At 39.1% G+C, this 22330-nt stretch overlaps 1 protein-coding gene across 1 annotated transcript in view; it reads right to left on the bottom strand.

Annotated features, from left to right (window-relative positions):
- Positions 1-3041: 3041 nt before the first annotated feature.
- The window catches only part of CNTNAP5 (contactin associated protein family member 5), a 229123-nt gene continuing 209834 nt past the window's right edge, over positions 3042-22330 (bottom strand). Inside the window, exons 19-23 of the mRNA XM_075152917.1 lie at positions 21940-22070; positions 20227-20311; positions 10150-10368; positions 5281-5352; positions 3042-4245 (exon numbers count right to left, since the gene is read on the bottom strand). Coding sequence (XP_075009018.1) covers positions 4049-4245; positions 5281-5352; positions 10150-10368; positions 20227-20311; positions 21940-22070 — 704 coding nt within the window. The 3' untranslated portion in view covers positions 3042-4048. The remainder of the gene's footprint in view (positions 4246-5280; positions 5353-10149; positions 10369-20226; positions 20312-21939; positions 22071-22330) is intronic.

The raw sequence follows: 22330 nt of genomic DNA, 5'->3' as shown, positions 1-22330 counted from the left end.
TTTTCAAAGGTATTTAAATGTCTTGTAGTATTTTAAAACATTTCACAGCAAGATAGAAGCAGAAATGCAACTGAAATTAATTTGAGTCAAGTGCTCATCTCGTTTAGTCACTTAAGCATTGATCCACATCCTCAGGAGACTAAATTCCTTTGAAAACCCACACTTCACTCAGGTGGCAGCCTAAGTCTCACTGAAAGTTAGTGGGATTTAGCTTTCTGAGAGACAGCCTTCATTTGTTTTCTGCAGCCAGACACCAGGGTTCTCAGACATTCCTTCCAGGCATCCAACTCAGACTTTGCATGACTAAATATCTTTATAATCATGGCTGTTACTGGCCAAGTCATTTCTGGAAAACAGGAATTTGCAGGCCTAAATCCATATCTCGGTGACTTAGAAATTTCGTAACCTAAAAATCCCTGCCTAGCAATAATAATGTTCAGAGGTTACATACCATGTCACCAGGAGAAGAAAAGAGACTTGTTATCCTTCTGCCAGCCCCTTACTTTTATTATGAAACCTGTCTTGGGAGAAGGAAGAAAACGCAAACAATCCTCAAAAAAATTCTTTTATACTCTCAGGTTTTCCATTAAAACAAATCCTGACGTTTTATATATAAAAAGTACTATCGCCACATTTACTGAAAAATGTTATCTAGAGTTATAGCTAAAAGAAAAAAGGAAAGACCCCCCATTTAAAGAAAAATTTTAACAAAAATAGAAGAAATGGTTTGTAATAGATGGGAAAAAAGGTCTAACTTGAACTGTGGAAAATAAAAGCAATTTTAACGCTGGTAGATTTTTGCAAAATTGAATTTCTTCTCTTTTTAAAAAAAATATTTTTAATTGCCTTTAACTGGTACTGAAGTAAATCAGATGATGCCCTTACTAAAGAAAGCATTATAACAAAAAAAGGAAAAAAAAAAAAAAGAAACAAAAAAAGGAGTTAGTATTAGGATACTTCATATAGTAGCTTTTAGCTACCTTTTGGTAAGAAGAATATTGACATCCTGATTTAGAAGATAGGATTTTAAATGGCAAGTCCATACAAATGTGTTCATTTATCCAGCCGTGTAGCATATAAACGTTCACATCTCATTACATCCATAGGTATAGATGCACGTGTTTCTGTATACTCATGCATGCGTTTATGTATGTGCAGTTCTTTCTTTTTACAGGTGCACACCAATGTAGCTAAATTTTCAAGAAGTTTTACCAACCTGGGCTGTATTAAATGAGAAGAAGGAAAAATGGACAAACAAACCACTTGCACTGTTTTGCCAGGTCCGGGCTTGCACACAGCATGCCACTTACACCTGCTCTGGCCAGGGCTGAGCCACTGAGCTGTATCTGACATGTTTGCAGCAACACTAATATCTACATTTGGTGATGGAAAATTGACCCTCCTTGAGAAACCTCAGCATCTTGCAGAACCATGCCCTAAGGTGGCTGAAAGTAATTTAGTCACTTGAGAAACAAGAGGACTCTGCTTCATTGCTCAGTCTCCCTTTTCCAGCTACTCCACTGCTGGAGCTGCTTTGCTCTTTATTGTTGCTCTTTGGAATAATTTTATTCCTGGAAATGGACATGTAGGAAAGCAGAAGGAGGATTTGTGTCTGTTAGTTTGGCTAGAGAAAAATACACGCCTGTGGCCTTTCCCCTCCTTCCTATTCCATTCTTCATAAAGCCAATTAAGTACATTAGGACTTCAGAGATGTCTCATACAGTGGCCATTTCAGATGAGATGGCTCAAACATGGGCAGAGAAGCCCATGCGCTCGCTTATTCCTCCCCTCCCGCCATGCCAAACAAAGCACCTTTATCTTGGGGGGGGGAGGGAGAAAGGGAGGGAGGGAGGAAGGAGAAAAGGAGTGCCAGGATTTCACTGCAAAAGATACAGCAACGTAAAGGGAACACAGCTCATGAGTCCATCATTACGCATCTCATCATGCAGAAACACTCTCAAGTAATCATGTATCATGCAAATAGCCAGCATGAGGCAAAAGGGCTGTTGTCGACCACAGTCGAGGAAGAATGGCACCAGTACTCATTTCAATATAAATGGCTTTATAAAATTGGTTGGTTAGAGTTCTGGTTATGGGGCTGGCCTCAAATATTCCTCTTCATGTACGAGTGATATCGTTCCAAGATTGCTTTCTCTTCACCAGATGCTGCTTCTCATAAAGTCTTCCAAAAGAAGTGGTGAAGAATCACCATATCCAAACTGTCATTTATTTATTCTTCCTTGTCTATCCCCTCCTCCCATCAAAAAAATAACCAGCTACATACCTTTGCAATGCACTGCCTGGAAAAACAGCACCTGTTGCATGTGTAACCTCATCTGTATTTTGCTGTGGGTTATTACGTCATACTGTGATTCTTTGATTTTAATCTATGTAAAAAGGATCACCATGTGGAAACCCCAGGATGACTGCAAAAGGATGTAGGGGGTGAAGAAAGATTCCGCTGCACAATTAATTATCTTGAATTAATTCTTATCAAGAGTACTGCAATAAACAAGATTTTTTTTTTCTTAGCTGTTGGATTGATTCAACTCCTGTCAGAAACCTTCAAGTCTGACAACAAATTCTACATACTCTTCATAAGCCCTGAGAAGGCAGTATGTGACACAGACACAAACAGGATGTGAAACCTCCTTGGTGGGACTTCTCCATTTCTTACCCTTAGGATGTCTGTGACTGAAAAGAAGGTTTTTCAGTCTCGCACTGAAATCATGTAGCACAAGTGAAATGGGCAGGATTCGAGTCTTCAGTATTGTTCCCAATCAGGAAAGGACAGAAGACTTTAGAAAAACAGGAGAGAAGATTAATTCGAAGTGGAGTATTTGGGATCTTTTTGAACTTGTTTCCCTGACATTCTTCCTTGTAAACAGGGTGATTACATATTAACCTTTTGAGATGTGACATTAGACCTCTCTATTTAGCTTTGGAGAAGATATTCCAATTTCTACAAACAGGAAATACCAATCAATCTTTCATGCAGTTTGGAGGGTTTTTTTGAGTAGTTGGATTTTTTTTCTTTTTTTAGAAGAACTGGCAGAAGGTGTGACTCATGTTCAAGATTAAACTATTTTTATTTTTTCTTGTCTATGTACTTTTTCTTTGCCACAGTGGCAACAGTGTCTAACCTCAGCGCGTGATAATCCTCCATATGGCATGAACAGGTATATGCTGCATTTCTAACATTTCACACAAATATAGAGCACCTAAGTCCTAGCAGCTTCCTAAAACCCTTGGAGATTCAAGCTACTATTTTCCATGCTTCAGCTAGAGTTATGCTAGAGTATGTTCGGTCTACATGGCCAGCCTTATGAGGTGGAGGTGAAAGAGGTGCACGGGAATGACATTTATTGTTGATACATATATTGTTGGAAAAGTACTGATAAGCCTAAAAGTTACAGTAAAAGGACAGGAGTTGGGGGAAGGAGCTTAATGAGGAGTTTTATTTTTCCTTACCTCATACCAGCTTCTCAACTGGTACAAATTAATGTAACACCATTGAAATCAATAGCTATACATCAATTCATATCATTTGAGAATTTGGCCGGTTCTTTATGATTGTTGTAAATGAGCCTGTAAAATAAATCAGGCATTTTGGTCTCATTCTTTCCCTCTATCCTGTCCCAGTATCTGTAGAGCTATGTATTCAGCTACTTTACCTCTACTTTACATAGTCCAGCTCTAGTGTAAAAGCGATTAATTAAATGGCTCCAGAGAAAAACACAAATAAATGTACGGACTTTGAAATGTCCAGGAACCCACAGCAGAAACCAGGTGTGCATGTGGATCTTATTTTGTGTAGAGTGGGATAACAGGTCTCTTGAGCTGCAGAAGTAAACTGTGACCTGTGCAGAGAATGAGGCTCTGTGGTTGTTGTCAGTGTTTCCTGTGCAGGGCGGTCTTTTCCAAATGAAAAAGAATTCAGCAAAAAATGAATGTTTAAAAAAAAATTACAAAAAGAAAAATGGAAGGAAGAAAGGAATAAAGGAAGGAAGGTTAGGGGAGTAAGAGTAAGAAGAAATTGCATTGTCCATCAGATGAAATATTCCCGTTTGCACTCGCTCACTGTGTTCTGCAAGTCAATGTCAGCTTTAAAGGAGCTCTCGAGGTTTTCCGGGTATTCCTTCTCCTTTGCCTGGCTACTTCGATGTGCTTGTTTGTGCTGATAGAGGAATCTGCTCATGATGGCAATGATGCAAAAGATGATGAATATCACAACTGCTATTACACCTGAAGAGGGGTAAAAAAGGAAGGATAGAAAGAGTAAAAACCGAAACCAAAACAAAACCCCCAATTACCTCAAAAATACATTACTAATGCACAATACCTAGTGGATATGATAGATCAGTTCATTTCAGTCTGTATGCAATCATCTGCCCCTATCATACCCTCCCTGGTAGTTTTTATTTCTATTTTGTCACCTTAAGCAAGACTTAAAGCAGCAAGCATTAATGTAATTGACCTTCTAATTTCAGTCAAATTCTGTTTTCACTGGAAGTAAAGTTGGGTCAGTGTCTTTGTTTTTAAAAAACTAGATCTGTATGGTCATACAAATTCCTGATCTGTGGTATTTTCTTCTGTGTTATCTCTGGAAACCTTGCATGAGCCTTGTACACTTTGGTTATAGCTTCTAGATATTATCAAAGGCAGCTCCCTACAGGGCATCCTATAAAATAAACAGAGATAAATTGCCTTCCAGGTTGTTAAAGGAAAATGAAAACCTACATGAAGCTATAAGGACAAGTTTCCCTAGTGTATAAATGCTTCCATATGACTTAGCGAGTTCCACTATACCACCAGTTTGCAAAGAGAGAGCTCAAGAAATACGGGATATGCGAATACTGTGTTGAGGCTCTCATCAGAGTGGTAGTTAACTGGGTCTTAGATCACAGAATCATACGGAAACAGAGAATGGTTGAGGTTGGAAGGGACCTCTGGAGGTCATCTTGTCCAATTCCCCTGCTCAAGCAAGCAGATAGACAGACTTTGGTTATATTTTAGAAGACTCAGGTTCTTGATGATCCATAATGCCTTTTTTTGGGTAACATCCAACATCATGTGCCGCCACGATTGGCTTCATGCATAATACAGGTGCCTATCTACATTGTTTGATACAGATATGTGCTAATAAATACAGCAAACGCTAGATCTGCATTAGATTACAAAAAACTTGAACTGGATTTTATGGGACCCAGATTTAAAATACTCTAGATGCTTGCCTTGACAGAACTATTCTTCAATTGTAATCTTTAAAAATGAAGTTACCTCCAATCACAGCTGAATCGCTTCTGACTGCATTGGTGAGAGGCTCTCTTTCATCTGTCTTCCCGAAAGGATCTGCAGTTGGTTAAACAAAACAGGACTTATTTTCTGTATCAACTATATTCATTTTCTCTGTGGCTTAGACAGAAGCATCCTCTTACCCTCATGAATTCTAATCTGTTTTCAAAAGATGTGATTTGGGGGATTGGAGAATCAAACCAGAAAGCTCTCTGAAAAATAAAGCGAGCTTGCAGGACAATTTTCTTCTACATCTTCAGGAGCAAAGTCTGTTAAGGGTATATTTAAAAGGAAACAGAAAGGCTCACACTAACATCTGAAAGTGTTGTCTCAGTTTAGTGGTAGAAAAATCAGAGAGACTTTTGAACTAAATAGCCCATTGGGAGCTTTTCTCAGTCAGAGCTTTTTTTTTTTCTTTTTTTCTTTTTTTCTTTTTGATACCTAAGAAACAATATCGGAAAGAAGCAAAAGGAAAGGAAGGCTAGACAGATTTAGACCTGACCTACATTTGTAGATGCAGATATACAAGTCAAATTCAATCTCATATAGAGAAGCAGAGTCCCTGCTTGGACAACTTCTTGGAAGCGATGTTTTTCTCTCCATGCAGAAATGCAGTGATCAAATTGGATTCAAAACAGAGAGGGGTCAGAAATGAATTCCTATATTAAAGGCTCCTTGATGTTGGAGCTCTCTTGTACCCTATCTATAAATGACTACTGTTGAAACACTGAGCCAAACAGTCTACATGCTGGCAGTTTCAAATTCAGATCCAAACCTGAGAGCTCAAGCCCTCCACGAAGTCAGTGGCATTACGGCAGTGTACCTACTTTAATCCTGCATGTTTCAGAAAACGTGTTTTCTACTGCTAGCTGAATCCAGCTTTTCTGCACCTTCACGTTTTTTTTTCCTTTCAGCTCACCCTTTCCTTTGACGAGATTCCTATCTGTGTTTCTCTCTTTTATAAGCCTCCAGGCTATCACACAGAGGATGTACGTGGGAGTTACGGATGAATGTCTCTGCTCTATATTATACTGCTTTGCCAAACTGATCTTTCCGATGCAAGAGGTGGAAGCCTAACTGAGAAATTCGGTGTTGCAAGGTTTATTGTAATTGAACATCCTTGCCTTAGTAGCTGACTCAGCCATATTTTGGTATCTCATTGCCCAAGAGATTTTTATTGAAACAAGCAACAATTTCATATTTGTGTATCAGAAGGTGCTGAGTTTGTAATGATGGTGGCTTTGGGCTATTTAGGTTCTTAAAGGGGGCACTTTTTCTTTATTCTCTATATCACTGATACCAGCCCCAAAGATGTGCAGAAGGTATCAGCCTCAAAGAGGCTTTCATGTTTTAAAAGACGCAACTCTACTGCTAGTTTTAGGGGTGCAAGGATTTCTCATCAAAGACATCCACACTGAAAAGTCAGGGTTCCCCATATCTGCAGTTCATTGACTGAGCTACAGGCACAAAAGGGATTTCTGGGGCCAACTGAACACTTCCAGTACACCCATTATCAACGTGAATGGTAATTGCCAATGACAGATTTGGACACTCAGATTGAGACCTATTTACCAAAACTAGTAATTTAGGCTTTTTTTATTTAGTCAAACAGAGGAAAAGAACCTGCAGATAGTTTATACCCTAAGATGGCTGTCAAAGATGGACAGTGTGATTCTCCTATTTCTTTCCACAAACTGGAACAGAGGAGTAATCATTATTTTAGATTCAAGATCATTTAACTTTCAGATACTGGATGTTTGGTAAGATATTTTCTACCCCAGCCTTCAGCTGGCACCAGTGAAATCAGTTACAATAAAACTTCACATCTGTTGAACATCAGTCCTCCTGTACTAGAGAAAAATCTCCAGCTGGTATCTGGTGCATGGTATTGGTCAAATAGAATCATGAAAGACTATTAACTATACATGAAAAAAGCATGAAATTAAATTTCTACCTTAAAAATTATATAAGACATCATTCATGCCTAAAAGATTGTGTAAGATCTGACACTATATGCTATTAAAACTCCACTATTTTTTGGTGACTGTTACCAGAATTTAAGCACTAAGAGGAAACCAGAACAAATGTCGGAGATCAGTTTCAGAATGGAGGTCAACAATCATAGGCCTTAAGAATTATGTTTTGCCTGAGAAATAAAATCAGGATACACGGAGAGGAGGGTTTGTTACAGCAGAGCAGATGGCATGTGACAGCAGAACCATCTCCAGTGGGAACACAATAAACTCTGAAGCCAAGGAAAAGCAATACTGTGTCTCATATGACACCTTAACAGGATATCCTCTTCCTTTCAAATAAAACTGATGACATTGCGGTGTGAATCACTGAGGTTGGAAGCATCACTGAGGTTGGAATGCCCCTCTGGAAATCATGTAGTCAAACCCCTACTCAAATCAGGATCTATTACAACAAGCTTCTCAGTGCTGTATCCATTTGGGTTTTGAACATATCCAAGGATGAAGACTTCACAACCTCTCTGGGCCTCCTGCCACCTTTGCTAGATTTCCTGCTCATTGGGATGGACCATTCTTAATCTTGGAGGAGGTGATCATTGAACCAGCTCTCCTGGATACCTTTTCTCACCAGGGGTGTATCCCATGGGATTCTTCCAAGCAGGTCCATGACCAGGTCAAAGATTGTTCTCCTGAAGTCTAGAGTCACAGTCATGCTTTCTGTTATTTTTCCTTCCTCTCAGGATCCTGAACTCTACCATCTCATAGTTGTACAGCCAAGGCTGTCCTGGCACATGCCTGGCCAGTTCCTCCTTGTTTGGAAATATCAGGTCCAGCACAACTAGCACAGTGAGACAGGGGCTTGCACTGTTTAAGCTGCCTTTCAGAAGCAAAATTTTTCTGTGTAGGTTCTGACTTATAAAAGTCTTTGGCATTTTTTACTTTAAGTGCATGAAGACCTGCTCTTCAGCTGGCGTAGACAGAAAGCTCAAGACTCCACCATTCACACAGCTGAATCTGCTCTAGCATTTACAGTATTTTAACATTAAAAAAAATAGCATACTAAAAGTCTATTATCTCTGTGCCATCAGTGTAGAGTTCAGAACACCAAAACCTCTACATATGACTCAGCAAGGAAGAAGTAGTATATTAGAAAATTGACACAGACATGTACAGTCAACTTTAATGTTCTATTTTTCTTTTCAGACTCTCAATAATGAGAACTTGGGAACTGATTAATTGAGATATGAGCAGTAAATTTGAAAGTTAATCCTTAACTCTGTCGTCTTTTTATTTCTTAAAATGTGTCCTTTCCATGTATAAATGTAATTCTCAAGTACATCTATACAAAGTATAATTTGCCACAAATTGGAATTTTTTTTAAACAAGAATCTACTGGCCAGTGCTCTTACTGTAGCATATAAAGACATCAAGTCTTCAGAACTAACTTGTTCTAAAGATCTTATTCAGGCTTAATCAAATCCAGTGTGAATAGTGAGGCAGTAGTGTCAGTTAATTCATCATATTGAGAGGAAATCATATTTTAAAGCACAGAGTGGCAAAGACAGGGATGAGCTTTTGTAATAGTTCTGCATTTCTGATGTAACAGTGCTTAACCTTGACAATAGAGTGCAACTGATTGTAAGCTTCAAATATTTAAGACCAAAGATGTTACACTCTGCTCTGTGTTCTGTTCTGCAGTTCTGAGCTTCAGGTTTTACTGCTTTCTAAACTCTAGAAAAATTAGATCACCGAGATGACAGGTCACAGGTCAAGGAGTTCATATTTTCAGTATCATTGCCCATTCGGTATCTTCTGTGCATCAGAGCAGATACCTTAGACAACTCTGGGCAGAGAGTTGAGAAGAAGATTGGGGGGTGGGGAGAAGCACACGCACACTGGCAGCCGTTCTCCACAGAGTAATCAGCAGCCTTTTTCCCTATGCAGAATGCTAATAGCATCATTTGTTTTCTGCTGAATATCTTAGGCAGAAGCTGCAGGAAATGGGGATTTGATGCACGTACAAATGTCAAAGGAATCATATTATGATCTAAAACAGAGTTTTATCAGTTATCGGAAAAGAGAAAATCGTTTCATAGGTCAAGGGGCAAAAAATAGCCCTTAATTTGTACCCCTTTCTGGTCATTAAGAATCCTTCCACATCCGCTGGTGACTAAAGCAGCAACTTGATTGCCCCTGTTCCTGGTGACAACACTTCCAGCTGCTCTGAGTTTCCTTCTCTGCATACAAATTCACATATGCAAAATACTTAAGGTTCCCAGAGGACAGTTTCAGGATTGCAAAAGATAAACGAACTGTTGGGATCATCTTACTGGTACTGCTCAAGTAGTTCTCCTTCTCTTTAGCCTGAGAGAATAAAGTACAAGCATTCAATGGAAGTCACGCACATGTGTCAAGGGGTTTGTACAAGGAGTTTTTGTTTGTTTCTGCTAGGGTGGGAACAAATTTGACTTGTTTGTTGTATGACTCCTATTGCTTCGTCACTACTGGGATATGGAATCTGTGTAACATTTACATTCTCCTTTGAGATCTGCAGTACTGGAGCTATCTAGAGTGGACAGGAATGGCAAATCAGGTGCATAACCATACTTCCAAAGCTGTTTCCACTATGGCTTTGGGACTTTTTTGTTTGTTCTAGCTATGCTTTAGGCAATCCTAAAACTAAATTTTGTTTTAGTACGATGACTTTTAAAGGGGCCTTGACTAATCCTAATGCCCATACTCAACACTCCTAATTCTGAGAGAAAAGGCAATTTCCCAGTTCCAATATTTACACTATCACAATCGCATTACAGAAAAAAGGAAGGAAACCTCACTCTACAGTATCCTTTAAATTCCCCATTCCCCTCTTGGCAGGACATACCTGATGAGGAATATATCGTGGTTACTGTGTTCACATCAACTTCCATTATGGACGCACAGGTGGATTCAGTCAAGGAGCCCTTGACAGTCACGGGAGCAATGCTGGGATGGCGTAAGGCAGCTTTCAGGGGAGCAATGTGGTTATACTGAACAGAGGACAGGCAGCCGGTGAAACCATAGGCATTTGCCTTTGAGACTTCAGGGTCCAGGGACAAACTATCTGCAGTACAACAGAAAAACACTCTGGGAATTATCTGGTTTAGGAAGGCATTAAAAAAAATGAATCCTTTTTTGCCTTTATCCACCCCTTTTACTTCTCTTCATCCAATCTCAACCATTCAGGTTCTCTTTCAGCAGCCTACAAGTTCTCCCTGGCCTGACCCATGAGGTTCTTATCCCTAGTCCTTCCTCTACAACGCTACTTACATTGAATCAAGTTGTCTTGGACATAAAAGCCTACGTTGTGCTTCTTTCCTCATCCATTTTCTCTACTGTCTGGACAATATCTAACACATCGTAGGTGCTAACCATGGCAGTAACAATAATAATAATAATAATAATAACACTGAATATCACAGGATCCTGGGGATGATGTTCTTTAACTTTTTTTGCATCTGTTAGCAACAGCAGTTTCACAGATTCGGACCATATCTTCAAGGCATTCTACCTCCTCCACTCTTAATGAAGGAACCTGCTCTCTATTGTCTATTATACAATGCTTCATGTGACCTAATATTGAATGGCTTGCTATATAGGCTTCCACCCTTCTTCAAGGGTTTATTTTTCAACTTACTTTTCTGATGCACCTAATCATGTTACTACATTTTTATAATCAGAATTCCTAGGAATCCTCCTACTTATGAGCAGGCTCTCCCTCTGCTAGCCCCATTCCAATAATAAAATAAAAATACAAAACTATACCTTTTTTTTATCTAAATCAAAACCAAACCCAATATCTCTATGCTCTTTTCCAGCCTGAAGATGAGATAGCACAATTAATTTATCTGTTGGCCTGTGCGGGTTCATCTAAATTTCACAAAGAGAAAGCCAATTCAAAGGTAAGGGTTTTTTTATTTAGTTCCAAATGTTTTAATACCAAAGATTATTTAGGAAAGTCAGTGAAGGACAGTGATGCCATCTTCTCTTTCCTCCAAGCTCTCATTTATTTACTTTCCAGAAATTGAAATTCGTACTGCTCAGAGGTCTGTAACATGATGCGCCTTATATTTAGGTCAATCAAACAAACAAAAAAAACCCCACAAATGTACGCATATAGAGTATTAAAACTTATTCAAAGTTTAAAAAAAAACTTCTAGCATTGAAAGTTTTGGAAATAATTCTAATGACATTGTAAAATAATGATTCTCAGCTTTTCAAGTTTATTTTCAAAGCTTGAAAGAGTAAGATGGTAAACATTAAAATAAGGTCCAATTTTTCCACTATCATTAAAATACAATGATTTTGCAAGGATTTAGGAAAAAAGTAGACCTTCTCTTATAACTGACATTGCTACCTGAATTACATAAACTTCTTTTGCATGTAAGAAAATACAAAGAAATCTCAAAACTAGCCCAAATCACACATTATTTTAGTGCTCAAGATCTGTGACTGTTATGTCATGCAGTCAGAGGGAATTAGCAGAGAAAGATTTCTGATTATGTTTGAATGTCTTCGTGGAAGTACAATGTGAAAGAGTTTGGCTGCTTCTCAGCAAAGCAAGGTACGGTGTGAGCTTGTTCTCCAAGGGGTCTTACAGGAGAGATGCTTAATCTGCAGAGCTATCATGGGGACAGCCTCTGGGCTGTGCGTAACTGCAGGAAAGAGAGATAGGAAGGGAAACAGTGAGGCTTTGCCACTGGAAAAACTTTAGTTTACAGAGGTTCACATTTGCTCTTCTCAAAATGTGTAGGAATTGGCTGCATTCAGGTTTTTAATGAGATTTTGGCAGAGGTGTGATAAAACAGACAAAGAATTGTTTCCAAGTTTCTGCAGGAAGGTTTATATAACACTATAAGACTGATTTACAGTATTTGCCGTCTTTGTTGAATTTATAAAACCCTTTGTAAACATTCCTACTCTCAGCCTTTCCTGTTTTCTTAGCTCTGACACAAAAGGTGGATTTGTTGGTATCTTTTAGACATCAGGCAATCTAAATTGCTTTGTTCTGCCCCAATAGGCAAAAGGTAAAGCCTAAGAAATAATTAATTCTTTTTGCATGGTACAGTAGTTTGAAAAGTCTAAGATACAGTACTTTTGAAGGCTTTTTAAAAAAAATCAAATTAAGAGCCAATTCCAGGAGTCTGTCAAAGTAAGCTTTGCGTGAAAGAGAACTAGGAGATTTGTTGTTGAAAGGCTTTGAAATTTGAAAAAAAGAAATCAGAGAACAAACCTAAACTAACCCCAGAGTCCTCTGGTAAAAATCCCACGTGCACAGATACAGTTTGCTTTATTATTTGGCTTTAGGTGCATGCCTTGTGTCTTTCGGAAAGTGGGGCTTTCACTGTTCTCAACAAGAAACTTGCACAACTTGGATGTGAACAACTTGTGTTCCCTCTGAATTCTTGAGTGTATAATGTAAATCTGTGATTATGACATGGTTACCCCTGTGAAAGGCTTATTAAAGGCCACTCTGTCACTTGAAGTCTTTAAATCATGATAAAATGTTTTTCCAAAAGGTATTTTCACTACATGACACAGTGCTCAGCAAGAGAAGCAACTCAGTGAAGTTCCAAGGTCTGTGTTGAAGCAAGGTCATACGAAACGTCAGTGGCCTTCCTCTGACCTGGTTACGCTGTGAATCTTCCCATGCATTTGACTGGCCTGGAAAATCACACTTGAATTGCTGCTGATGGCTTGGTTTGATCTTCTGACTTCTGTTCTCGGTACTGGAGACCGAGTTACTTTGAATGATCTCTATATGGGGGGTGAGAAGGCAATCTTTTTCAACTTTTGAGTAATTTAACTGTTCATTCCTCACAACTTAAGTTTACCCGTATTTTTAGGAAGTAATTTTTAAGCTTTGTCTGCTGAGTTGTGTATAAGTTAGTCTGGCTTCTTGCTGGGTCCTCTAGCTGCTCCCTGGAAGCTGTCTGTAATGTCACAGCTCAGTAAGTTTTGTGTTGGTTTTGCTTTCCGACAAATACTTTTCCATGTATTTGCAATGACTTTCCATGATAATGAGGATTAAGCCTAACATGTAGCCGTATTTTTTAAACTTTATTGATTGTATCAACATAATTTATCTGCTGATTCATTCCTATTCACCAAAACAGACATCCTGTTCCATTTCTGTTTCTTGTCCATCTCTGCCATATGCAACATACTTGTTTCAAGATCTTAAATAAATACAGCAATTTTAAGTCTTAATATCTCATAATGGGGAATTAATTTTCATCATAAATAGAATTCTGTTGGAATTCTTTAGGACCAAGCATTAGGCTGCTCAGCAATGTATCAGTAAATTGATATAGTAAACAGTAAATAATATGACACGTAACTGGAATAAAAGAGAAATCAAAAGTGTTATTTGCATACACGAAGAGTAGCTCAAAAGACCTTCTTTCTAAAGATATCACTGTGGACAATAGAACCATAAACATATCCAATATCTTTTTGTTCTTTCTTTATAAATTCATTTCATGTCACGCAGAAACTTAAATCTGAGCCCAAAGTTTACTTGTCTGCTCACTTACATCCAGGAAGTTCCATCATGGATTTCCTTAATCAAAATTTATTTTTAATGTCAGTGAGAGCAGACACAGCCTGTTTTAAATGTCTATGCTCTAATTAATTAATTAATCTAAGTGAATCACTGGTAGAAGCGCAAAGGGTAATTTACTCCGTATGTTGAAGCACTGGTTGGCCTTTTTTTGAGTCTGAGAAATAGGAAGATGATTTTTGTGGGAGTTAAAAAGTGTATCCATGACCTCATTTTGCCAAGGTGCTGAACAGCGCTAGCAAGATTACTTCTTGGATGCTGTCGCTAGATTTGAGCCCATGACCTTGAAGTAAAGGACTCTTGTAGTCTCCACACTACACCTATCTTAGAAGAGTTGACTAGCAGGTACTGTGTAGTTAGGTCAAAAAATATGCTGCTATGTCCTTCAACAACCTCAGTAAACATTGCTGATACTAATCATTAATTTAGAAAGGACAGAAAGCATAGCCTGGTGTGAGCCTGCCACAGAAGCAGTTGACTGAACAACACAGAAATTTTTCCTGGTTAGAACCATTGAGCTCAAACTGTTTGGCTCTTGCTTAAGAAAAGGATGAGTTTGAACAGGAGACAGGCTCCAGGCATTCAATGCACCTCCAAGACACTTCTGAAAATGCAAAGGACAGCAAGAGCAAAGTAAAGGTACTTTTCCCACAAGTTTTCTCAGGAATGAGCAGAAGGAGCCAGGCTTTGCTTGCCAGCAATCGAACGTTTAGTGCCAAGTGAAACATTTGAGAATTTTTGTTTCATTAGGCTTAGCGGAAATAATTTCAGACATGCATTTAGTATGTTTTCTTAAAGAAGTTTGTCATAAAAAATGAAGCACTGCTTGGAGCTGCAATGTGAAATTTGTTACACGTCACAGTTTTTGACATTTAAATCCTAATCTGTCACAACATAGCTAGCTCCATGTGATTTTGCATGAGCTCAAAATATAATCTAAAAAAGAATAAAATATGCAAGAAGATGGAGAGATGATGTGCAAAAGAATACATGCTTTTCTCAGTAGCAGATGGCTAATATCAACTCAAGTAGCAAGAATTCAGACTAAAAATAAAATTTCTGGATAGAAGTAGATGACCTTGGACACTTATTTATGCAGTATTATCATCAAGAAAACGGGGATTTAAGGATGATGTTATCATCATATGGTAAATTATATTGCTGGGGAAAAAGTCTGAATAGATTTGGTCTCTTTTTGATAGAGACGTGATGGCATTATTGGCTTAGAGCTTGGATTGCTTGAAGTTCCTGGGGTAGCCAAACTTTCCTTATTTTAACTGCTGCCGTCTTGGTCCCAAATACCTCTCCTCTTTTATCCTAAGTAGTCATTTCCATTTTCCTTAATGCTTTGCAAGGCTACCAGGAGGAATAACAATTATTTTTAAAAGTGCCCTATTACGCACCCAAGAAATTTTTTCCAGGGTATGATCCTTCTAAGAAATAGGTATTTAGGGCAAGAAGATTCTGAAGTAAAGAAAAGAGCTTTGCAGTGACTAGAAGAGTCCAGCCAATATCTCTTACAGCCATTGCTGTATTGTTTAGAATGCTAGAACACAAAATTAGAATGCTAGAACACAATATTCTGAGACTGTGACTTTAAATTTCTCAAACAAATTGTGATCTTGTGAGCTTGAAAAAGGGAATGACTTTCCACCAAAATATGGACTTAAGTCTTTTCCATAGAAACTCTGTAAAAGGAGATGCTTCTTTAGGGAAGTTTTGTATCTCAGAGTTAATGCCAACTTACCCCTTCTGATTTAATTTTCCCGTTATCATCACGCCCAATATGATATCGCTCTTGGATGAATTGCTCTGTGATCACTTCAGTGTATAGATTCCATTTTCTTCTTGTGAACTTTTAATAAGAAAAGCTATTGTAGAAATCATAAAATTGTACTGCACCTACATAATGATTTTAATAAAATTACTTTCTAGATAAACTTTCTTCTATGTATACTTTATATCAAAGCTGAATGATTCAGTGGAAAGAATCCTACAACTTGAGAGTGTTGTAACTCAGGCTTTTAGAGATAAAAGATATCATGATCATGTACTAGACTACACAGTTCTTTACATTGCCAGTGTGGGAAGGTCTGCTAATTCATCACTTTGAAGACACAAGTAAATTAGGTCAACATTAATAGGTGCTAAAGAAATCTTTGCGACCTTTTTCTTCAGAATACTTTTGAATCCCTTTCAATGCTACCTTTTTACTCTGGTATCACTACAGAGCTAGTATATTAAATTGCTCAGAAGCAAATATGCAGACAATGAGATTCACTTCTCTGCATCAGTGATTATTTTTCCAGGGACTATAATGGTGAAAGATTTAGACATGTTGGGGCACAGTAAGAAGTTTTCAAAGATTCATTAAGGTCAGCCCCAAAACAAATAAATGATATTTTCCATTGGGGTAGCACCTTTTTCTAGACAAGACCTAAACATATGCGAATATGCCTCTGAGATCAGAGAATTAAGGAATAATTTAAGTTGAAAGACACCTCTGAAGGTCATGCAGTTCAATCCCTTGTTCAAAGCGGAGCCAGCTTCACAGTTAGGTCAGACTGCCGATGGAGCTCATGTGGTTAAATACAGCAGTATGATCTCTGCAAGGAGTACTTAAAGTAAATGAACTGGGACTCTGGTTAAGATTTCACTGAGGCTTTGCCATAAACTGTATGACCCACTTGGGGCCTGAATCCAGTACTTACTAAAGTCCATGGAAAAACTCCCATTGATACTGATGAGCTTTGGATAGGTCTTTTTGTGTCTTGTCTCTATATTTGTGAAGTAAAAATGACAACAAACTGCAGGATAATAATATTTTTCTATTGCTGTTGTATACTTGTGAGGATGAATTCAACAAATGTCTGTTGGCTACTTGAATGCTGCTTCTTTTTACTCCCTTGTCTTCAAAGCCACACTTATATTTAGATTGATCTTTTTAAGGCAGCTATATGGCCCCATTACTGTGGATCTGAACAGCTCACAGCCTTTAATGCTTTTATCCTCCTAGCACCCCTCTGATGTAGGGATGTTCTATTATCCATGCTTTACTGGTAGAGAACAGAGATAGTATAGCTCAGACTGGTTCCAGAGGGAATAAAATGCCTGCTTACCCTTATATCTGCACATAAATGGCTTGCCCAAGGTCATTCAAGCAGTCTGTGGCAGAGTGAGTGTCCCTATGTTTTGAATTCCAGGTGAGCCTCCTCTGCCTTAAACGGAGGGTTTTTTCCTGGAATTCAGAGCTGGGTGTAGGGCAGCCATTGGAAAATATAGCAGACTTGAAAAGCGGAAAAAAATATCAGAGTTTAAGTAACTTTTGACTAAAGGAAGTGTAATGGGGCTGGGGGTGGGGTAGGAGCAGGGCAAGCACCATTATTTAAAAAGTGGTCATTGTATAAAAGTGCACTTTTCAAAAGTTCCAGCTGTGCTAAAATGGTTATCATAAGAAAATCTGGTGAGGAAGAGGTTTCAAGCTTTTATGATGTCCTGCTGGAAGCTCTCTTTGAGATTTCTCAGCCAGTGGGAAATGAATAGTGGAGTCGAGAAAGAAGGTGGTATAATCATCTGGTTAAGCAGCCAGGATCAGGCTGTTAGAGCAGGCAAATGAGCAGTGGTGTGACAGGAAAGAGGAAGAGAGACAAATTTCCAGAAGAGTATAGCACAGATATATAGGACACATAGAACAGAGTTTTTTTATATGGTTCTATTTCAGCAGACACTTAAATGTTCCTAATGAATGCCTTTAGGTATCTAAATCTCAGTGGCATCCAAAACAAACCCTACAGGAAGTCTAGGTCTACTTCGAAGCATCACATGGCTCTAGAAGTTTATGCTTTGCTGAGGGGATGAACAATGACGAGGAAGAATTTGGAAGATATTGATTTAGGTCACAAATATTCACCTTCTGGTGAGCCATCATTAAAAGTTATAGTTAAGTTATAGTTGACATTTTACCTATACAATAGCATAAATGATGAATGGACATATTTATGTAGGTTCTACATTCCTAAAATGTCAAGGTCCAGCTCTCCTCTTGATACAACAAGGCAATACTCTTGACTTTGTAGCAGTGGGGATTTTTGGTTTGTTTTTTTTTTTTTTTTTTTTTTTGCCAGCATGGGACAGTGTGCAACCTGAGTAAGTTTGGAGATGATACAAACCTGGGAAGAGCAGTTGGTAGACAAGATGGTTGTGCCACCATTCAGAGGGACATTGACAAGCTGTGGAAATGGGAAAACAGGATCCTCATGAAGTTCAACAAAGGAAACGCAAAGATCTGCACTTGGGTTAGGAGTAACCCCATCCACCAACACTGGCTGGGGCTGACCAACTGGAAAGCAGCTTTTCAGAGAAAGACATGGGGATCCTTGTGGACAGCAAGCTGACCATGAACCAGAAATGTGCCCTTGCAGCAAAGGCAGCCAACAGCATCCTGGCATCCAGGGTTTCCTTAGGAAGAGCATTGCCAGCAGACAGAAGGTGATCCTTTCCCCACGCTCTGCATGAGTGTAACACTACTGGAATGCTGGGTCCAGTTCTGGGCTCCCCAGTAGAAGAAAGACATGGACTTTCTGGAGTGAGTCCAGTGAAGGGCTGCAAAGATGATTAAGGCACTGGAGTATCTTTCATGTAAGGAGAGGCTTGATAGAGCTGGGACTGTTCATCCTGGAGAGGAGAAGACTCAGAGGGATTTGTGATTCTGTGAGGGCACAAGGACTCTACTCAGCACAGCTACAGCTGTGGGATAAAACCTGGAAAATGAAATCCTGACATAGAAGAAAAGGTTTGTAGAAATTCACTTAACTTATGAAGAAACCAAAATAAGGATTAGGCTGGAATTAAAGTGACTTGCTAGGATGCATTGTGTGGCTCCTGGTACAGCAATAAGATTTCCCACCATCTGGGTGGCCAAGTTTATGGCTTTAGTGTCATTACAGAATATGAATTATTGATATTATTATTACTATTACTAAACCAAAATCCCAACAAACTTTGGGGAAAGAGAGAAATAACAGAAGGATGTATCCATTAGAAGCTGTCTGGAGACAAGTCTGTGGTATTCAGTGGAACTGAATGCCAGACCTCTGGAGATACATCTGGGTTTTTTGGCTTTGCAACAACCTTGTACTTGTAAAGTTAATCATATTTTTGTGACTAAATCTAGTTTCTCTCCATGATGCTGAGCTGCAGCTTGTCAGCGTGCTGGCTACATGTTTGAAGGTCTTTGTGGTGTGTTACATCTTGCTGGTTAGAAAAGCCTTAGTTTATTGATTTGGTATCTATAGCTGGAGCATTAGGTAGAGGTCATGACAAGCAATGTTCTTTCAGATTTTCAGCACTACAGCTGACTGTTGACAAAATGAGATTTTTAGCTTAGCTCTGACTTGGGCTGAAAAGTGTCAGGGCCCCAAACCTGTCCACAAAGGCTTGGAAGATTGCTGCATTCTGAGCAAACATTAAATATAATTAAGGGAAAAATCAGTTCCTGTCCTTAATCCACTTAGTAAAACATGATGCAGAATGCACTAATGTCATTACATACAATTATATTGCACAAGTAGACACTAGAGGATGTCTATAGTTTCTGTCTAGCTACCAGTCCCGCAGGCCTTGGGTGTTATTAATAAAACATACAAAATTGTAATAGTGAAACAGATGTCAGGCTTGATATGGAGGTCCAAGTCTAACAAAGGACTAACACGTCTATAACCAAGGAAGCATTTAGAATCTTACTGGGAGTGAATAAGACTCTTATATAAAGTAATATAACATACTTGACAACAAAATAGAGGAGTTCTGCTTTCCAAATTTCAGGCAGAGTTTTCCTGTTTTTGTAATGGCTTTGTAGTGTGGAGGGGTAAAGATCAAGAAGGTCCATGCACAGACCGTGCAGAATTGTGGTCTCAGTGCTATATGTAATATAAATATTCCTTGCAGAATTCAAATGGAAAAGGACTGGGAGTGAAAAAAGGGTAGAGAGGATGAAGGCTCACAGTGCTGCTGTTCCTAATGTTAGTAAACAGAGATGGCTTGAGAGGAGCAAGCTGTAGTCAGCAAAATTATATCATTAGGCTAAGATGCCACCCTGTGCAGCCCACACAGGCAGTATAAATCACTTTACTGGAGGAAGCAATGGGAGAAGTTAATATTGCTATCAGTGCAAACAAGTAAAGCTGCCAAATTTTTGCATTGACGAGATATACAAATAGGAGTACTGGAATGTTCAGGCCAACTCTTACAGCTAAACCAGCCAAACAAAACCCCAATCCTATTAAAAACTCAACACACAGCACAGGTTAACTCCAGCACTATAACAACTGATGGATCAGGAATATTTTTAGTAGAACCTACCTGTGACTTTGCCCAAAGTGAGTGATTTGATGGCCTTAAAATCAATCTCAGAAAAGTTGTGTTTGAGTTTGAGAACTTGATCAACCTGGAAGAGGTCAATAAAATTAGTTCATTACAACAGCATGTAAACACCCCTAGATCTTTCTCTACTGCAAACTTCTGGGAACGCTCTCAGCTGCAAATCAGTTAATTCTGCCCCCCAAGCATGATTCAGTTTCTAAAGATAGCAAAGTGAACGTGCTTTGATTTTAGCATGAGAAGCTGAAAGGTACACCAGAATAGTCATATAAAGGTCTTTGAAGAAACTTCCCCTGCAGAAAAGCTTAAAATGTTTGACACTGAAATCCCCCTGCTTCCCAAAATCCATGTCTAGTCACTTCAGAATACACTCAAAGGAGGCCTCTTTAGAAATATATTGTGAAAAATTAGTTCTGCCTAGAAGAAAACCACAGTGCAGCAGAAAATAGAAGACTGGTATTTGAGGAAAACCCTGGCTTTTAGCATAAGCCTCCTTCCTAGATAATCAGACCTACCCACTCTAGTTGTGTGCTAACTGTATTATCATTTTACCACCCAGACATGGAAACTGTAGAGGAAAGAAAAACTGTGGCACTCCCTGTGTTTCTGTCTCCTTCTCATTCTATTCCTTAACACACGGCTTCTCTGTAGACTCTGCCACCCTTCCCTGTTAAACGGCTGCCGCCCAGACCTAGCCATTTTGATTTGTAATATGAACTGCTATAATCAGCCTCAAAGGAAAGCAGAATCATAGAATCATAGAATCATAGAATCATACAGGTTGGAAAAGACCTCTAAGATCATCGTGTCCAACCGTCAACCCAACACCACCATGCCCACTACACCATGTCCCTAAGGGCCTCATCTACACGTCTTTTAAATACCTCCAGGGATGGTGACTCCACCACTTCCCTGGGCAGCCTGTTCCAAGGCCTGACCACTCTTTCAGTAAAGAAATTTTTCCTAATGTTCAATCTAAACCTCCCTTGGCGCAACTTGAGGCCATTTCCTCTTGTCCTATCGCTAGTTACTTGGGAGAAGAGACCAGTTCCTTGGGAGAAGGAGCAGTAAGATGGTCCTTTTCTCCCTGCCTTGGAAAAATGGGCATTGCAGGGCAACAAGGCAGAGGAGGGTTCTCGTCTGTCATCAGGTTGTCACATTCAGCATGGCTTGCTTCTAGCAAAGGGACAGGGTATTGTCACGCACATGTGGCTGTACTCTGTGTCCCGTCAGCTTTTCCTTTTCTGTGAGAGGACAAGGCAGCTGGGGTCACATTCTCCCATTCATCCCTAAATGAAATTACATTCCCAGGTGCTCATTCCTCAGCTGTTTTTCTCCCTTTGGCAGCTTTTTAATGATCCATACTGTGTGCTTCCTCTGGGACTACAGGTCACACAGACATCTCTAAGACCCAGAACCACTCCAATTGTCCAGATGAACTTCTGGCCAAAGGTGTTTCCTAATTCACAGACTGTCAGAGACAAGGCAAGGATCACTCAATGGAAAACACCACAGTTGGGCACTCTTTGAAGCAGGGTCTGATGGAGCTTTGGTCTAGCCTACAGGGCTGTTCTGTTTTGGTTGCACCAGATCAATGTGAAACCTTTGCCTCCTGCTGGCGATCAGGCACTGAATTCAGTGGGTCTGTTTGTGACATAAAGTATTATTTAACACTCAACATAAGCCATGGCATACCTGAATAACAAGCTCTCTGCCTTCTCTGTTAATCTTCACATGGTGCAGCTCTCGGTTGGCAAAATTTCCAGAGTCAATGGTGAAAATGAGGAGCCCATCCTTACTCAACTTGTATCGGACCTGTAAACTTCCTTAAAAGCAGAGCAAAATCTTATGTATAAAACCTGTGTCAATAATGAGACACTGTTCAATACCTTTACACAACATATAACTCATTTTCTTTTTATTACAGTGGAGTCACAAGGTTAAAAAGTCAAGAAAGAGGTTGAAGAGAAATGAAAGAGTTCAAAATGTAATGAAAAGTGTGAAAAAAAAAATGCACTGGAATAGATTTCCTTCCTACTAGTTAACAAACGGCTATGGAGAAACATAACTTAATTGAGTAACTAAG

This window comes from Calonectris borealis, chromosome 6 (genome assembly GCF_964195595.1).
Source record: "Calonectris borealis chromosome 6, bCalBor7.hap1.2, whole genome shotgun sequence".
In the NCBI taxonomy this organism is placed as follows: Eukaryota; Metazoa; Chordata; class Aves; order Procellariiformes; family Procellariidae; genus Calonectris; species Calonectris borealis.
Note: the sequence above shows the minus strand (reverse complement) of the source record. Positions and strands in the feature narration are given on the sequence as shown.